Source organism: Tinamus guttatus, unplaced genomic scaffold, assembly GCF_059628265.1.
Source record: "Tinamus guttatus ecotype Peru unplaced genomic scaffold, ASM5962826v1 Tinamus_guttatus_pri_ptg000287l, whole genome shotgun sequence".
In the NCBI taxonomy this organism is placed as follows: domain Eukaryota; kingdom Metazoa; phylum Chordata; class Aves; order Tinamiformes; family Tinamidae; genus Tinamus; species Tinamus guttatus.
In genome coordinates this window covers 9,981,219-10,000,000 of record NW_028288821.1, presented here as the reverse complement: position 1 = coordinate 10,000,000, position 18,782 = coordinate 9,981,219, and the positions used below count along the sequence as shown (strand labels likewise).

The following is an 18,782-nucleotide window of genomic DNA, read 5'->3' as shown; positions in this document are numbered from 1 at the left end:
GCCCAGTTGCAGCAGTTTAGAGCAATTTCTTCACCAGCTTGGCAGTGGTGGCGTAGTAGGAGTTGGCTCTTTTTATTCCATCTGCTCACAGCTGTAATTTTATTTCAGCTTTCTCAGAATAAATTCCTCTGAAGAACACAGTTAACTTCTCTTGTACTCTTGAAAATTACAAGGAATTGTAGAAATGGGAATTTTGAAATAATTTGCTTCAGTTTTAGTAAGCCATTATAGGTTATTTTTTTGTTAATGCATTGAATTTAAATGTGTTTGGCAGATTTTTTTTTTTAAAGGCTTAATTGATTTTTCTTTGTTTTCCCCTCTGTTCATTTTTCTAGATTAGAGATACGAAGTCATCGGATCAAAAAACAACTCTATTGCATTTTCTGGTAGAGATCTGTGAGGAGAATTATCGAGACATTTTAAAATTCCCAGATGAATTGGGGCATGTTGAGAGTGCAAGTAAAGGTAAGCAAATAGATAAGGCACCTAAAGGGAATACTTGCTTGCTTTGACACGAAACACTTCATACAGTTCTTTAGAAACTGTAGGATTATGTAACGTGTATGCATTAATAATACAGGTGGCTTCTTACTTTTCTGGTATTTATTGACCTGAGAAAATGTGAAGGGGAAAATCATTAATAAAGTAATCACTCTTCGTTTGAAGTGGACTGTGAAAATAGTAAAATACATCTCAGTGAAGTCCTTACAACTTCAGATGAGAGATTTTTTTTTTCTTTATTAACAATATTACGTTGATGTTTATCAATGCCTTGGGTTGTTTCTTTTCAATCTTTTGTTAAAAAGGAGAGTTTGAACTTTTTGTGAAAATTAGCTAAGCTTGTATTGCCAAGCAAGACCACACTGTGGTAGAGCTCTTCAGTTTATGCAGTCGTTCCTGCCTCCCAAGTCGGGGAAGTGCTCAGCTTTCCTAATATTAAGGTCAGAACAAATCACGGTCTGCCCTGCCAGAGAGATTTTCTTGTGCAGCAGCCTCTAAAAAGCCCGTGCTGTGTGGAGGGAGAAAGTTGTTTAAATAGCCTCCCCTGTGAGGAAGCGACTGGTTGCGCTGTCCTTTAGCTTAATTTCTGGCTTTTACAACTGACCTGTGAGATTTTGCAAGACGGGTATTTTGCTTCTCTCCCACGCTCACCAAGACTGTGTGATAGCAGTTGATGAAGATGAATCCAACAGACTGTTGTTGTAAGTGGCCATTCCAGAGTACAAGACCATGAAGGTGAAAAGACAAGTAGGTGCCTATGCAGAGCTCTATCCAGTTCCTCTTTTGCAGAGGTTTATTCACCTCTGGGTCTCTCCCTCATGCCCTGATTTGCCTTTTATTCTACTCCTCCTTCCTTAGAGTTATCAGCAGTCCATTATCTTTAAATGCACAGACTAGCTATTGAGGACCATACTCATTTCAGTTAGACCATTGCTTTCTCTGTCCGTGTGTCTTCTTGGGCTCTTCTTTGCTAAAACCAGGCCTGCTGAGGGGAGAACTCTGTCTTCCTCCAGGACTTTGGTTGCTCCCAGAACTCCTTGCTTTTTTTATATTCTGCTTATTCAAATTACAGATATGATTAACTGTGTCATTATGTATATGAATATATATTTTTTTAAAACTTTTCAAGTTGCTCTCCATGTTTCTTTTCTGTATAAGCCTTGAAATTGATTTGTAATGCATAAAGCTGAAAAAAATGGAAAAAAAATAGCTGCAGGCAATGGCTACATGGCAGTCACTTTTTAGATATGTTTGAAAAAGCAATCTATTGGCCAATAATATCTGCATGTGAATTTTAAATAATAAAATATGAGCAAAACAGTCAACACTGGCTACTTGAGATGTTTACTACTTTTTAGGCAGAAGGTAGCCACGTAATTTGAACTATAGGTAAAATGCTGAATACAGAATTCTATAACATTTTTTTTCCTCCTAAATCCTTGGCATATACTTAAGTCCTGTATAAATAAAAGGTCTTGTTTTGCTTTAATTTTCATGTAAGAATAAAGAACAAGGATCTAAACAAAGGATGTATGAGGTGTTTTTTTTTTTTTTTTTAACAAACAGATAAAACGTAAAACTGGATTTTAATATGAAAAGGTCAATGGGATTAGGTGAACTGCCCATGCATGTACTAAAATCTTCAATAATCTGATATTAGGTATAATAAAATCTCTTGATCTTTTTAAGGTTGGAAGATGAACGGAAAGGTTTATGAAAAGTAAAAATAAATTGGGAAACAGTTTTACTCTGGAAAGCGTAAGCAAAGATCAAACTCATTAACTGTGAGGAGATTATTGGAAAACCGCTCTTTCCTACTCCAAGAAACAGACTCTATGAGAGGAAAACCAATAAAATCAAATGACTGCCAAACTCAGATCCTCTAATGCAAGGGGTGTTCACTCCCCTGCTCCCAAACTCACATGCTTTCCTGCTGTTCCTCTTGTGGTTGAAACCATGCCAAGCCTTTACTTTACTTTTTAACCTTGCTTCCTTTACCTTTCTTCTCTTCTTAGGATCTGCTCCTTACCATGTTGTAGATTTTAATTTGGAGAGCCTTAAATTTTTGCATCTTTTTCTGCAGGTAGTAGTCAAACAAAGCCGAAACAAACAAGAAGGTACCTTCCTCAATCCACTAGGGAGCCTGGGGTTTTTAGGTAAAGCCCTGCAGTGAAAAAGTTCCTCAGAGCAGATATTTCAATCAACTCCCTTGATTGTGAAACGATCTAGACATTGCATAAGATCTAGACATTGCAAAAGAAATGAGAAGAGGAGGAGAGTCGTTAATCATTTATTTTATAATACTAATTTAAAAATTTCAAACTTTAAAATAAGCATACCTATAGGTCACAACTGATGGCTTAAACATAGGGTATGTATTTAAAATAAATCCTAGTCAGATCTTGGTAGAGAGCACATGCATCCTTATGAAGATATTTCAGTGGATATAGACTTGATAGCCTGAAGAAAAAGTTTCATGTTGAAAACTCAAAAGTTTAATGTTGAAAACTGAGTTTTACTCCGGGTGGACAGTTATAGTGTAGGAGGGTTCATCATCATCTTAGCCGGAGGGCTTTTTTTGAAAATGCAAGGAATTGTGGAAGAGAACGAAACAAACAAACAAAGACAACAAATAGCTTTCAGGGGCACAAAGCTGCTGACAGATTTCTTTGTGCCTGCACAGCACAGTGGAATAATATTTGATAGAATAAGTGCTTGCTGTCTCCTGATGGCAGCAGATTAAAAAGTAGATACCAGGAAAAAAGTGAGCGTGAATTGGCTGTCTCTACTAGGCAGATTCACAAGTGCATTTATTAATTGCTAGCAAGGGCTTATCTTCTGAAATTTTATTTATTTTTTTGCAGTTCTAATCTTTTCAGGATCTGAACTTTCACTTTTTCATGACTGCCTAAAAGAAATATAGGACTTTGTAGCCTTTTTACCCCTGCTACTCAGATCAGTGTTGTGCACAGCATATTAAAACAGCCATTTTCAGAATTTTCACTCATGGGTGTAGCATGTGCCCCAGGTTGGTGGACTGTTTGTGTCTTCAGGAACATGGGGCATTGAAAAACCTCAAGGAAGAAAAGTTAAGATGGTCTGATCGTAATGACAGAGATGTTACTGTTGAAATGGGAATTCATTGATTCCAATTTATGTACATTGGAAAAAACAGTATTAGATTCTACAGGATCCAGCAGTTGAGTAGTTTAATAAAAAGTCAACCTATGTTCATAAAAGACATGCGCTTGCTGTGCCTGAATCATGCAGAGGAAGTAGGAAACACGTTTAAAACACCCCCCTGAATGTCTAGACATTCAGATACAGGGTACATCTGAGGGTTTCTCCTTAAAAAGAATTCTGTTTATAATCATCTTAAATGTAAAATCCAACTATTTTCTGTTTTTATGATCATATGAATATGAAAATATAAATATACAAAATCAATTTCTCCAATACGATCAGCGTTATTAATTCGTCATGTCTAATGCCTATACCTTGATAATGTAATGAGAGTCAGGGTGTTATAAGTCAATGAGGAGCCTTTTTTTTATTTATTCTCTCCCACTTCTTACAATGTCCCACTCCTCCCAGATTTACTGATTCTCAACACACTTACGTTACAGTGCATGGTAAATTCTATGGGGCTTCTGTACAGCTGAAGCTGCCTCGCTATGCTGAGTCAAGTCAGGTGAAATATTTGAGCTGCTGTTTTCCTGCTTCAGAGAGAGCTGGATCTGGAATCCTGCTGTCTGTAACTCCCCTTCTGACACTGTGCAAAGTGCCTTGGTTTTTAGAGAAGGTAACATGATTGCTGATCCATGTAGGCAGCATGTGGCACTTGGAGCTTTGGGCTTAGCTGACCAGTCATGTTGGGCTCCTGAGAACAGTTTAATTCCAAATGGAGGAATAGAAATAATAAAGATGTTGAGAAGGCACGAGAGTTTTCATCAGAACGTTACATATTCTCTGCCCAATATAAAGATACCGCTGCCATTTGTTTGTTTATTTATTATTAAAGGAACATTCAAAGTAGAAGTGAAAGATGCCTTGGGGGAGATGAATTATGTCTGCTTAGGGGAACGGGCAGGGCTAATAAGCACCACAGATTTCTTGCTCTTGTGAGAAATGGAAAATTTATTTCTTTATTCTGCAAACATGTTTCTGACAGTTGAGGCTTCTTTCTAGAAAGGACATGAGTAATCAGAAGTACTGTGGAATACAAGGTTGTATGTATTTAGCATATTATTAGTAGTGTAGGAAAATAGTTCACAAATTCTGCACAGGTATTTCACTCTGACTTAATGCAATAATTTTAGAGCGTGAGAAATATCTTAGAACATTTTGTTCATTCTTCTTTTTAAATACTGCGGTTTAGAATATATTCATAAGTAGCAGTCATTTTTTGGTTACGTGGAGACGTTCTGGGCCTTTGCAGTAAGAAGCTGTGTTTTTACAAAGAAAGTCTGCAGTATTTTGCACCTTGTGCAGTTTAAATTGCTGAAACAGATTTTGCCCAATCTGGCACATTAGTGGCTATGAAATAGATGATGCCTTCTGGCATGTGAAACTTAATGCCTACATCTGTGACTGCTCCCTCCATAACAGAATCTGAAAACTGGCACCCTGCACCATATTCAGAAGCCAGTCACTGTACAGCGACTTCCATCATTCTTCTGTCGCATAAAGTGCAATATTGAAATGTCAGAAACTCGTAATGTATCTTTCTGAACACGGCAAATATACAAACATTAGGTACATCAAATGCCATAGGGATTTTTTCTTCTAGTAACACTCCTTTATCTGCATATTTCATAACTATATTGACAGCAGCTTATGCATTACCTTACTAAAAGTGTTTCAGCAAGAATTTTCTCACTCATTACTGAGACAGGAGTAAAGAAGGTAGAGAAGCAAAACCTCACAGATTGGCTTTGTGTTGTGGTTTCGAGGTGGAATTTCTGAAAGAGCTTTGATGAGAGATGGCAGCATTCTGGGTTGGATTGTGCTCTGCAAAATTGTTTACTAAATTTTTGAGGTTTGTTTTTGTGATCTGTGCGGGTTTCAAGATTTTCTTTAGCTGTTGTCTTCTAATCTGTGTTAGCTGTTAAGTAAAATAATGGTTGTTCAGATTTCTGAGGGAAGCTAATCATGTTGGCATCAGAGTGTTCAAGTATTTTGCAGCTGCCAAGTGATAAAAATTCAAGTTTCTTTTTATAGAATTTCAGAAAAATACAGGTTAGAAGGCATATCTGGAGACCATCTAGTCCAAGCCCATGTGCAAAGGAGGTCCGATCATATTAGCTCAGATTGCTCAGGGCCTTGTTCAGTTGAGTTTTAAATATCTCCAGTGCACATCCATCCCTGGATGTGCATACCAGGTGCTTCCCAGTGAATTACAGTATGTGCAGGTCAATTACCAATAACACAGAGCAAGCAAAGCTTGACTGTGGGGAAACAGGGGCAGTGGGAAGAAGGGGATTTTAAAAGTAACAGAGCCGAACTAGTGTGTTCAGCACTTATAAAAATGAATGGAGTAAATAGAACATAAAAGTTGACCCATTCCAGGCACTTGGCTCACTTAAAATTTAACTTTCCACCTTTGTCAGGAAGTTTTGGCTTTAGTATGCTCCTTTATTGGGTACTCAATTTATAAAGATAAGCTTTGCTTACAAAATTAATTCAGCCTTTGAGATCTTGAAAGATGCATATAATTGCTTTTGAAGTAGAGTGGAGTGCCCAGAGAAACTATCATTCTTGCCAGAAGAATGCTGCTCCAGGTGACGCTCTTCTCAGTAATAACATCTAATGCTCCTGGTTGAAGTTTCTGAAATTAAGATATCATTCGTAATAATGAGCCATGTCATAACTTGTGTTCTCCAACATATGATTTTTTACAATTTATTCCTAGAGAAGTGGTGTTGAAAAGTTATATGTAAAGTCTGCTAGGTAGTAAAAACAAAAATATCAATGGTCAGAATACAAAAAGAAGGAATCTTAAGGGATGTGTGTTTGTTTGTTTTCTCTCCCTTTCTTATCCCTTCCCCACCCCTCCACCTCCCCAAAAAGGACTTTTACTACCAGTTAATGTGACATTAAGAGGCCAATAGTTTTGAGTCACTGCAGAGCTGGAACAGTTTGGACCTGTCCAAAGCAAGCAGGGGATTTCCTCATCCCCTCATATGATTATATATACATACATACATATATATATATGCTCACATACATACACAGTTTTATATATATACAGTTTATATATATATATTTATATATAAATATAAAAAACTGTTTCATGTCAATAGCATTAGCGGTAAAACATTTTTGGTTTCCAGTGATTCTATTCGTGACTGATTTTTAAGGGGTCAGTAAGTTGTCTTATGATAACGGTAATTATCTAGTTCATGCCTTAGAAGTGATTTGTCCTTTATGGACAATTATCTAATTGGTGGTGTTGAACTTTCTGACATGTTTGCAGGTGTTGACATGTAGGTAATTGTTGGAGCATTTCCAGCCTGTAAGAGGGGTGTGGAAAATAATTTTCTGAACCAGAGTGAAGCTCTGTGTATGTATATTGTCACACTAGACAGAAGTTACCTGTACAAACTTTGCTGTCTCAGGATTATGGATGTTGGAATTTCATCAACTCCAGAAGAAGAAAAAAAAGACATGCTGCCTATAATGTTTCTGGTTTTAGACTTATCAGACTTTCTTTTATTATTATTATTATTCCTTTTTTTACTGTGTACTGTCAAGGCAAGCTTGTTATTGGTGTTTGCATTTGAGTGCGTGTTACACTTTACTTTAGTCGTTTTGGATTGCTGTTATTGAATCTTTTGAGATGGCTGAGAATCTTTTCATAGTTGGAAGTAAAGCTTAACTTGTGTGGTTTAGTCCTTTCCAAATAAGCATCAAAAGCCGTGTGTCATTTCCTTAATTGTTTCAGATACATCTGATGTCTTTCAGTGGTAAGGTAGTGACATGTGAAAACGCCATGAGCGTTTGTGAATGTTTCCGTGCTGCCGTTAGGTCTGGAGCACAGCTGCCATCCTGAGGCTCCGCGGTCACCCTGTTGTGCCTTTGGTAGAGCCGGATCTTTCTGTCCTAGCGGATGGCGACTTCCTGTTCCCTTCTCAGCACGCTGAGAACACGGTTGCAATCCAGAGCCCCTGCACGTACCCACCTCATTAACCACCCCTCACACTGTCAGATAACGTATGTCTTAGATTGAGTGTCTCATTAAGCTCCAGAGACGCCAGGAGCTACTTAGGGCTGGACTTGCTCTTATCTTAAAATTGCCTTCCATCTCTGCTGGCAAATGGCCTGGCCAGTGGAATCAATGCACAATTACTTTGTCTGCGCTAATCTGAAATATAAGTTTAGCGTGACCCATAGAATGGATATGTTTATATTAGTGTAACTCGTGCCTGTGGACAGAGAATCTTAACTCTCATGTAAACTGGATGAGCGTAGTTTGGTTTCTTTGCTTACCAGTGTCTTTATCCCTCTTATTCCCTTCTCTGAGAATTATTCCACAGTTTTGGTGGGAAGACCGCCGAAACCTTGCCTGCTAAACAGAAGTGTTACTCTGAACAACACTTGAATGTCATTTTAAACTGCTTTTTTCTTCCTAATTGTAAAGGATCACAATAGAAACCTGTGCTATTTCATATGTTCATCTTAAGACTTTAGAAAGAATTAGTTAGTGAGAAAGCTCTTGTTAAGAGTAAGGGATTGTTGCATATTAAAGTTCTACTTTTTGTGAAGGTGTATTTCCTGAAATATAGATTCCGAAAGCCTTAAGACCTTAAAAAAAAGAGTATAACAAGAAACTTCTTTTAGGATTTTGTTCTGGTTTTGTTTAGATACTGCTTGATGTTTCTAAAATGGATATTATAACTTGAAAGGACAGCACTTAAAATGATGAGGTTCAATAAATGTGCACCAAATAATTGCTGTGCATTTGCTGGAGAGAGATGATTCGTAGGGGAGAAAAGGTCTAAAATTCTGAAAGCAGCAGTTGTGCTGCTGCCTGCCGTTAGCGTGCAGGTTTGTGTTGAGATGCAGGGAGCCTGCTAGTGAATGAAACCTGGTGAGACAAGGACCAAAACACACCCGTGCTTAACGTTTTTCTTTTTTTTTTCTTCTTTAAAGATAATAATACATAACTAAGTAGAAGATGATGATACATCTCTGTGTATAGTGCATCATCCTGATATTTAAATAACCCATTACTTTTGGGAGAGACTTAGTGTTTTTCCTAAAATTTCAAAATATACAGAGGAAGGGGAGCAAAAGTGAAAAATTACAGGAAATGAAAATATATAACTTGTAATGCACTGTTTGTTAAGCATGAATAGTCTGTATCAGAAAACCTAGGTTTTTTGGAAGACGCGATTGTGATTTAGTTATTTAGGATACTTAGGCCATACCCCTGCTCTCCCAATGCTAAGATGGATAAATAGCTGCTTATAGTGTTTGGAGCATTTCTGAGTCTGCTTATTTATTTATTTATTTTAACCCATTATGACCATTTATTTGAGTTATGAACTGATAATAATTTCTTATTTGGAGTTTTGCTGTGATGTTCTTCAGCTGATAGTCTGAGAATGTGCTTCTCAAAAGTTGTTCTTTATTTTTGCCCAAGTATATTTTAAAAATACGCATGATGTTTATATGAACTGAGGGGAGTTTTTTCTTTAGAAGTAGCAGCCTTGGAAGCCATTTTAAGGATTTGTCCCATCCATCCTCTCTCTCTCTCGAGGATGGATGTGTTCATGTAGCCTCTTGAAAACTTAATATGCTGAAGTTCAACATCCTGCCTTGGCAAGATATTTAAATATGTAGTTATTTTTTCTGCTGAAGTTTGTACTAGATCTATTACAATAATCTATTGCCTTAGTGTGTAGTGAAGCTCTGTTTTTTATTAAATAAATAAATAAAGCATGTGGCATCTCCAATACTTTCCCCCCCCCCCCCCCCCCGCCCTCTGGCATTCACAAGGAATTATGACCAGAGAATGATTGATTTAATGTTTGAGGTAGCTTGTAGCACAATAGTTTATTTGTAGCAAAGTGCAACAGTGTGAATGATCATTGTTTGTCTTCTATAAACAGTATAACTGTGTTAAGAAAGATTTCTTTCTTTTAGGAATAACTAATTACAGCATGTCAGTTATGTATATATGTGTATCTATATAGTATTTCAATATAATATGGCAACATGGTGAGGTGCTCAATGATCATAATTCCTATCTATGTCTTTAGAATTTTTGGATTGCATCAGAACCTGCTTCTTGGACATGACCTTATGGTCAGAAGGCCTGATTAAAATCTGTGTTGCAAGAGATGCTACACCTAATTGGAGTAATTTCCATTCTTTTTATAGAAGAAACCTACTAGTCTGCCCCCAACATTATATTGGACAGCATTAAGGCTTCATTTGTTCTCTGCTGCTATGACTGTATTGCTGTGGATATGAAGTGTTTAGCGTGGCTTTTTGGTGGCTGGCATTTGACAATGGCATTTGCAGTGGCATTTGACATGAACATGAGATTAATGGCTTGTTGCATTTGCTCCAGTCATTGAACCTTTCTGGGAGTACAGTCTGTGCAATTGCTTTCTCTGAAATAGGTGACTGGGATTTTATTTATTTTTATTTTTATTTTTTACACAGGAGGAATGAATAAAGGGAAAAGAGTAAAATGAAAAAAGTCACTTAATGAGATGGCACTGCACCTTGTTACATGACTGTGGATCTTTATTTTTCCTAATAAAAGACTAAACAACTAATCAGTTACAAATTTGCTCAAGTATGGTGAACAGAGCTTCACCCAGTATTTTTGCAAAGGGAATGCTGATCTATCTAGGTGATCATGTTAGCCCTCCACTGACATGAAAAAGAACCTGCCTGTGCTTGCATCTCCAGAACTTCGTGTTCTCCTAATACAAGTCTTTTGCTACTAGTAATTGTGCATGACATTTCTTTGGCTTCAGGAAGTAAATGTGTTTCATTTCTAATGCTGATTTTTTTCCTCCCATCTCATAAATACTTACTAGTAAAGGTGCTTGTGTTATACATATGGTTTTTTAGTGATGCTCTATTTCATTCAGTTTTGGAGTTGCAGCAGTTTTCAATCACCGTCTTTTTTTCTTAATGCTAAATAATGGGCCAGCGTGTGCAGCAGTTCGTAACAGGCTGAGGCCTCTTGCTGCCTCCTTTTCGGCGTGTTTCCTGGCAGGAATGCGAGACCGTGTAACCTGATGTTCTGTCCAAGGGTGGCAGCAGGAGGAGACATTGAGGGAGGACAGGCAAACTTCCTTGTTCCTGCAGCTCGTGCCCCTGCAGCAAGAGTGGACTTGTCTGAGAGTCATGGAAGCTTGTGTAGCTGCCTATTTCCTTTGCTCCCCATTTAGGGACTGGTTGTATATTATGAATTTTTATAATTTTCTAAACTTGCTGATGCTGTCTGCCTGCAAAACTACCTCTGTCAGCAAACTTCTGAGAGTTTGCTGCTTGTTAGATAAAAGTCTACTTCAATTTCTCAAGCAAAACTCTAGTAGTTTCACTGAGTATGCCCTTGGTTCTTGTGTTGCAAGATGTGTGAAGGTAAGTTCACCACCAGTGACCTTTTTAGCCTCTCCTTACAAAGCATCGCAGGCTCTTTATAAAGTGGCTGCTGCCTCTCTTTGTTTGTTTTAGTTACTCTTTGAGACCTGTAGTGATGCTGCTAGACACCTCTTGAGACACAGAAACCAGATGGAGTCTGCAGTACTCAAGATGCCACTTGCTGAGAATTTATATAGCAGCAGAGTGATGTTCATTGTCATCTTCTCAACATTTCTGTATGATATCCAGCATTCTTCTAGCCTCTTGGGCTGCCCCTGCACGTTGATCTGAGAGTTTGAGAGCTCTCAGTGGTAATTTGAAGATGTTTCTTGAGTTGAAACCTGCATTCACAAGCCATGTTATGTAGGCAGTGTTTGGGATGACTTTCCAGTAAATTCACTGTATAACATTCATCTGCACTGAAACTTCTCTGCCCCTTTTTACACGCTTACTCTGTTTTGTGGGGGGCATCTGGGGTTCCTAGTCTTCAGCGCGACATTTGGCAGCCTGAAAAGTCATGTCATCTGCAACCTTGAGGTTTCACTGTTCGTTTTCTTCTTTAGAGTGCAGATGAGAGTGGAATAAAACTGGGCTCGGCAACCCCTGGGAACCTCCTGGGAACTTACATGTAACAGGAAAAGTGATTATTAAACCTTATTTGAGGTTTAAGGACCTCCAGGAGGTCCTCCACAAGGACTCCAGGAGCTAATGAGACAATTCACTTTACAGAAGACATGTGGGCAGTTTTGTATAACCTGTATTTATCCATGTGGTCTTATTTTTATACAATTATTATATAACATGTCCTCTCATGGGGGTAAAAATCATTCTCACCAACTTGTAGTTCCCATGACACGTCTAAAAGTCTTTTTTTTTTTTTTTTTCTCATTTTTGGTACAAGGAGTACAACCTTTTTTTGTAAGCTCCATGGTTTTACATTTGGGCTTTTTCTGGACTCTCTGGTAAATGCTGTTAGTGGCATTATTAACGTTTGGTGCATGCATGGTGACTTATTAAATTGTAACTTTTTATTTAATACTTATGGAACATTAACTTCAAATTAATGTGCTTCTCTGGTCTGACTGCTGCAAGACTGCCTGAGGGTTGGGACTCTCCCCAGCATCTTCAGGAATAAAGATCAACACAAAGAATTAATTGAGCTTCTCTGCTATGACCTTACCATCCCCAAGTGTGTCTTTTTTAAAGCTTTGTCATCAAGCTGTTCTAATGATTTCCACAGCTGGATTCCAACTTTCGATGTGTTTGAAGAACTCTGTATCATGAACTTGAACATGATTTACTCTTCATATGCCTTTTTCTGTGTGTGTGTGTGTGTTGTTCCTTTCTTTTTATATTTAACATGCCCTATTTTGAGTTGTTCTCCTTGAGTAAACTTCCAAACGCTTTTCCCTCTGGAGGATTTTTCTTAATTTTCTTATGAAGTTGTGTGGGTGGAGGTGGTGGGTTGTTTTTTGCTCTGTTTTGTTTTTGAAATGTAGTGAACGCTTTATCCAGGTTGCTAATAGAGTTAGGTGTCCAGGCTGCTTGTGGGCCTCTTCTAGTTTAGAATTGCACTTCGTTTTATTTCTTTAGTTTTACTCCTGGCTGCCTTGTGTCCTATCTTGAAGTCCTGTGTCTGAGTACTGATGTAGCTGGTTGCTCTCTCAGCCCCAGCATCACATCTAATAGTACTTACTCCTGTATGGAAGCTTTCCCGCTGATACTCTTGAACAACACTTGTGCACCAGTGAAGACCAAATCCTACATTTATGTAGAGTGGTTTTGTTAAGACCAACTTTTCTAGGAAGCCTAATTTGCATGTGGAATGATGTGCAGATTGAAAGATGAACAAATCTTTTTTGCCTTGCAATCGTCAGCTTTGAGGAGGGTAGTGATAGAGGAGAGTACAGCTTTACTGTTCTGTGTTTTAAATAGAAAGAGGAGGCTCAAAGAAATGACATTTTGCTACAAATAATGTTTCATGCATTAGGCTTTCCTAAGTCAAAACCTTGCAAAATGTCTAAGAGACTTGCATGATTTTTTTTCCCAAAAGAGTGAAAAGTATTAGTGTCATCATCTTTTTCACAATACTGTAAAGATAAATCTCTAAAACATTCTATGTGAGCAAAGCCACATGTTTTATTACAGATTATATATGCAAGTTTCTTGTTAAAAAGTCTTTCGAAGTCTTTCTTGCAGAACAAAGGCTTATTCAAGAAAGTGTTTGAATTGAATATAAATTTGCACATTTGCCTGGGCTAGAGGGGGGGAAAAATTGAAATGGATGAAAATGAATATTCCTTAAAGATTTTTGGTATGATGTATGCCTATAAAAGTTAAGTATAGGAAGTACAGCTTTTGAGTGCAGCTGTCTTGCTTGGATACTTTCAAAGTCAGCAGGCACTTAATTCAGAAAACAATTCAGATTCAGTTATATAAAACTGAATTACTGGAAATGCTTTCCTTCTATTTTAATCGCAGAGACCAAGAATACTTATTTGTCACTGCTTACTGAATTCCTTTTGCACTTTTACTTTTCAGACAAAAATAAACAACTACTCATGCTAGGCAGCCATGCATTTAAATATTTTCAAATCACTGAAAACAGTTAAACTTTATTATCTATTATGTTGCCTATTTGCTCACCAGCTGCTATTGCTTTTACCAACAAAATTACCATTTGCATCCTTCCTGATTTATTTTTTGGTTCTAGCATTTTACTTCAGGGCTGTTTGTTTCCCTCTCCAAATACATAACTGCCGATAAAACTTCCATTATAGTAATTCAAACAAGTTCTTCAGTTCAAGCAATAATATCGGCATTCCTTTTCAGACTTAATAACATGAAATGATTAAACTAATGGAGCCATAACCTAAAAGCATTGATACTGTTTATTATTCAGACTGCTTTAGCGGATTATTTTATGGTTATTCAAATAGCCTTAATAGCTAAGAGGGTGCTGTGGTCAGTGTAGTGTTTTTTTTCTTCCTTTTTTTTTTTTTCTTTTCCCACTCCTATTTACTTAAGTTTAAGAACCTACTTCAATATAATTTTAAAATTAGTTAATCGGTGGTACGTGCTTACCCATTGAATATCCAAAATGGATGCAGTTGAAAATATAATCAACATCACGTATGTAATAAAGACAGCTAGCATGCATTTGAATGTACTTGTGAAAGGTTATAGTGCAGTTATAGCTTGTATGACTGATTATTTGCCAGGAATATAAGATGAATTTTGTTCTTGGAACACTTTCTGTATTTGTTAGGGTTTTTTTCTTTATATCCTATGTACTGTTTTTCAAGCCTCCCTGCAATGACTTGTTCCTGCCGTTTGTTGTTGTACGTTCACTTTTTTAATGACAAGGAAAATGGAAAACAAGACTTTCTTAAGAAATTTATGGAATAAAGCTGTCTGAAACTCTCTGAAAATAACTTGCTGTCAAATAAGAATGAAAAGTGAAACCTTGTATTAAAAAAAAAAAAAGTCACCTGTTTATCTTGACTAGATGAAGACCTTTTGAGCTAGCTAGGCCTCAGATGTGCAGTGTGAGCTTTCTGCAGGAGCCGCCTTGGCTCCTGGTGAGCGTTTCCCCTAGGCGACACGTAGCTGCGATGCTGGCGGCTCCCACAGCTCATGAGGGGTCTGTGGCACTAGCCTCTTAAAAACTGGCCAAGAAATATGCAGGTTGCTAAGGATGAAGCTGTTTGTAAAGCCTGAATCACTTCTAAAGCTGAGATTCGAATTGGAAATGTTAAGGGAAGGACCTGAAAACAGTGCCCTGAAGGAGAAGGCGCTGCCGAGCTTGCCGTTGCGTTCTTCAGGATGGGCATTGGTGGCCTGTGCAAGGGCAGCGGAGCAGCGTGAGGTGGAATAGGGCTCTGAGATGCAGGGAGCCAGGGCTTGTCAAGCAGTCTGTCTGTCTGCATACACTGGGAACGGAGGGTAGACCCCAAGGAGAGCCTCTGGGGTCATGATTTTCCATTTACTGCTTTGGAAGGTTTTTCGGTTTTAGAGTTACAGCCTGACCAAGAATTTTCTCTCCTCGTTTTTCATCCCATTCCCTTTGTTTTGATTGGTTCTTTGTGGTATGATGGTGTGCCTTGAAAAATACGATGTCATGACTTCTGGTGGAGATTGCTGTCGTGCAGTGGCGTGTCAGTTGATTCTTATTCTAAAACAATTTTTGAAAAGAGTGGTTTACACTAGATAATGTGTGTCAGAGCAAGCAGAATGTCTTCAGACTAGCCTTTTTTTTTGTTATTGTACTCTAAGTTCTTTGCTTTTTTGCAGTTATCAGCAGATTTTATTATTCAAACCCACCTTTGATATTAACAGAAGACTTTACAGCTGTTGGTTTATAAGAAACAGTTTAATTTAAAGAAAAGAAAAATATTTGATCTTTTTTACACAACTGTTCCTTAAATCATTTATATAACAAAGTACATGCATTAATAAGATCATTCTTTTAACCAAGTACATGCATTAATAAGGTAAAATCTGTTTGAACCTTGGCTACTTCTTAATCTTCAAATTAGACTTAAAAGAATGAAATATTAGAATTTTTATCAATAAATTTAAATGGAAATGGAATCATTTGAACTAATGGTTGAATAAAGTGGTGACATTCCCACATTAAATATGATGATTTGGTATATTACATTGGATATTTTCACTTATTTTTATGAAGACTAGAATTTTTATGAGCAGTAATTCAGAAAAATGTGTCTGCTTAATAGAATCATTCTCCTTAAAACTATTTATACAGACATTGTTTTCTGCCCTTCTTCTACCCTCTCTTTTTAACCAGAGTATGTATTTTTTGTTGTTTCTTGTCGTCTTTTTTTCTTTAGTTTCAGCCCAGACTCTCAAGAGCAACCTTGACTCAATGGCCCATCAGATCCAGCGCCTCGAAAATGACATTGAACATTTCCCTAAAGCAAAAGACGCAAATGATAAATTTGTGGAAAAGATGAGCATATCCTTTTTGTGCTTCTTGGGTGGTCATCTGAATGTTCTACTTGTCTGGTAAAGTATTTGCATCACCTGAGAGAGAGAGGAAAAAAAAAAAAAAGTTTAAATGACTTGTTCCATGATAGTAGCACAGTAGGTAAATATATAATTGCCTGAGATATAAGGAGTGCTCGCAGTGCACTCTGAAGTCATTGGGATCCTGAAGCTGGATGGTAGGAGCAGCTGGTTTCAAAACTTTATAAGAATTACAACCATGATATAGTAGAAGGTAAAGTATGGTTAAAAGAAAGAAAATATTAAAATACTCCTTGCATAAATTTCATTTTATATTAAATAACTTATGATTATTGGGACAACTTTTCCATGAGCTGATCCATGGTGCAAATTGTACTTTAATATCAAATGGTAAATAATTTAACTTCAGCTGTGGGCTGTTTCTTTTATAATTAGTCCAGCTTCACGCAGCTGGGGAGTTTGATTCAACAGTTTTAAAAGATAATTAGAGACTATGACAAATTTTACTGTTTTATTTCAGGGTAATTAAAGAATTTTAAATGCTACTCACTTCTGATAGGTGTATGCATAATCTTCCTTTTAGGAATGTTAGAGTAGATGTACATAGATGCATGCATAGATGTGTACTTACCTGGGTAGGGGTTGAGGAATATATTATGTTAATGGGTTTTAACTTTGCATATTATTAGAAGGGTTAAAGATGGAACAGAATCAAATGCCATTTGGGGGTGGGGGAGGCAGCCATGGAAAGTTGAACAGATAGTGGATTCCATGGCACTTTAAGCAAGCATTAAAATATAGCTTTTGAAGTTATTTCTTTTAAGGATTATTTCAGATAAAGAGTTTCTAGACAGTATTATTCATGTTAAATAGGACAATAGTGATCTTGTGAACTAATTATGTTTTCATAAATGAGCGCCATTCACTAAAGCAAAATCCTCCCTTAAAAAAAATCAAGCTATCAGCTTCTCAGATTTCTGAACTGGTGTCAGTGTGTGCTCACAGTCCTGTTCCGTGGTCCAGTAGTGACTGTTGCTGCACAATAAAACATGAGTGTTATTAATTCCATACTTGATATATGTGAGTGGGGGAAAAACAATCTGAGAGAAAAAACTACTTAACTATGTGCAGGGCTTTTGTGCATGGAGAATGTTAGAAAATATTTCATGTGCATTGAACAGTCACGGATAATTCTCTCTACACAGTACCACAAATTCTCCCATATTGTGCCACGGGGGGAGAAGCAGGCATGGTTTACATCGGAATCTCAGCAGCCTGAATTTGCTGAAAATATTTATTTATTTCTCTCTGTCCTCCCCGCTCTGAGTGGCTGAGCGGCAGGACATCATTAACGCGGTGACAAGGAGGGCTCAAGGAATGTTAATGGCATTACCCCTCCTGTCATCCCCTAGCGCTGGGGATTTCCTCCTAACCTGTCACGGAGAAATCCGTCACTGCAAGCGTTTTGAGATGGCACTGCTAGGAAAGCCTGGTTTGTTTTTCAGCCAATTTGAAATGCACTAGTGCCTTCATTTCTGCATGAATATGAATATTAGCATCTGAATTCATTCATAACCAGAGGCTCTTCAAAAAAAAAAACCCAAAAGGGAGAACATTTCTAGGAATTTTTATATGCGCCCCTAGTGATGTTTTCCCTGACTGTATTTAAATGTATTTTGAAATATAGAGGCATTTCCTAGTTCTTTGGAAGTTGGAAAAGAAAAACTTACTCAAAGATTTTGAATTCTAGGTCACTTATAATCCTTTGACAAAATTATAAGAGTTTTGACTTACGATATTTATCTAAAGATTTTGTTTTTTTTGTTCTTGCTATCTACAGAAATGACATTTGAAAATATTTTCTTTGGGAAGTTCAGCCCTTGACTGAAAGAAGTAGTGGGGAAAATCATGCTTATATATCCCGATAAGATATCTTTTCCCTGAACAGTATCTAGGGAAATAAAGGTCTTGCTGAAGTTTAGACCTCAATAAGGCTGTGATGCTTTTTCTTTTGTTTGTTTCTTTTTATTCTTTTGTGTTTTCTCCAGACCTGCTTCTCAAGCCTGGTTTGTACTCTCTTTACTCCCAAGGAGAGGAAACCTAATTTGTCCTTAAAGGCAGCAAAAAAGTGCCTGCTTTTGCTTCAAAGTTACGGAGAGCTCTGTGATGAGCAGCAAAGGAGCAGGAAGGTCTGGGTGTAGCATGGGTTTGTGGTTGCAGTTGTCTTATAACAGCGTAGTCAGGGTGGGTCCTGCACCCTGGTTCATGACCTGCGTTTTATTTCTTCTGTGATTGCTCGGCCACTCTGTACAAAGCACAGTTTATTACATGAAAGGTGATCCTGCTTCTCTTGGCTGCTGAGCTTGCTGCCTCAGGTGATTTTGGTACACAGACTTCCTCAGACTTGTCACAAAAAACCTCAAAGCTGCAGTGAGCGTTTGGTCACTTGGCAATAGCTGTTGTCTGTCCCTGCACATGTTAACGAAGGTAATTGTGTCATTTCTGTATCAGAGTAGAGTTTTGGTGAGCTGCTTGGTGTGCAAGTGACTGTGCAGCCACCAAATGTGGATGCCCTGAATTTGTCTTTATTTTGTTGCCCCAAGTGCATGAAAAGAATCACTGCAATGCATTTTTGAAATGAAAATCAACAGGGTATTATTTTATGAGAGGTTACATTTAAAAACTTT

The 18,782-nt window shown here is 37.6% G+C and overlaps 1 protein-coding gene across 1 annotated transcript in view; it reads left to right on the top strand.

Moving 5' to 3' along the window:
• The window catches only part of DIAPH2 (diaphanous related formin 2), a 206,860-nt gene that overhangs the window by 80,440 nt on the left and 107,638 nt on the right, over positions 1–18,782 (top strand). The window contains exons 23-24 of the mRNA XM_088527588.1: positions 336–465; positions 15,960–16,084. Of these exons, the coding sequence (XP_088383714.1) occupies positions 336–465; positions 15,960–16,084 (255 nt within the window). The remainder of the gene's footprint in view (positions 1–335; positions 466–15,959; positions 16,085–18,782) is intronic.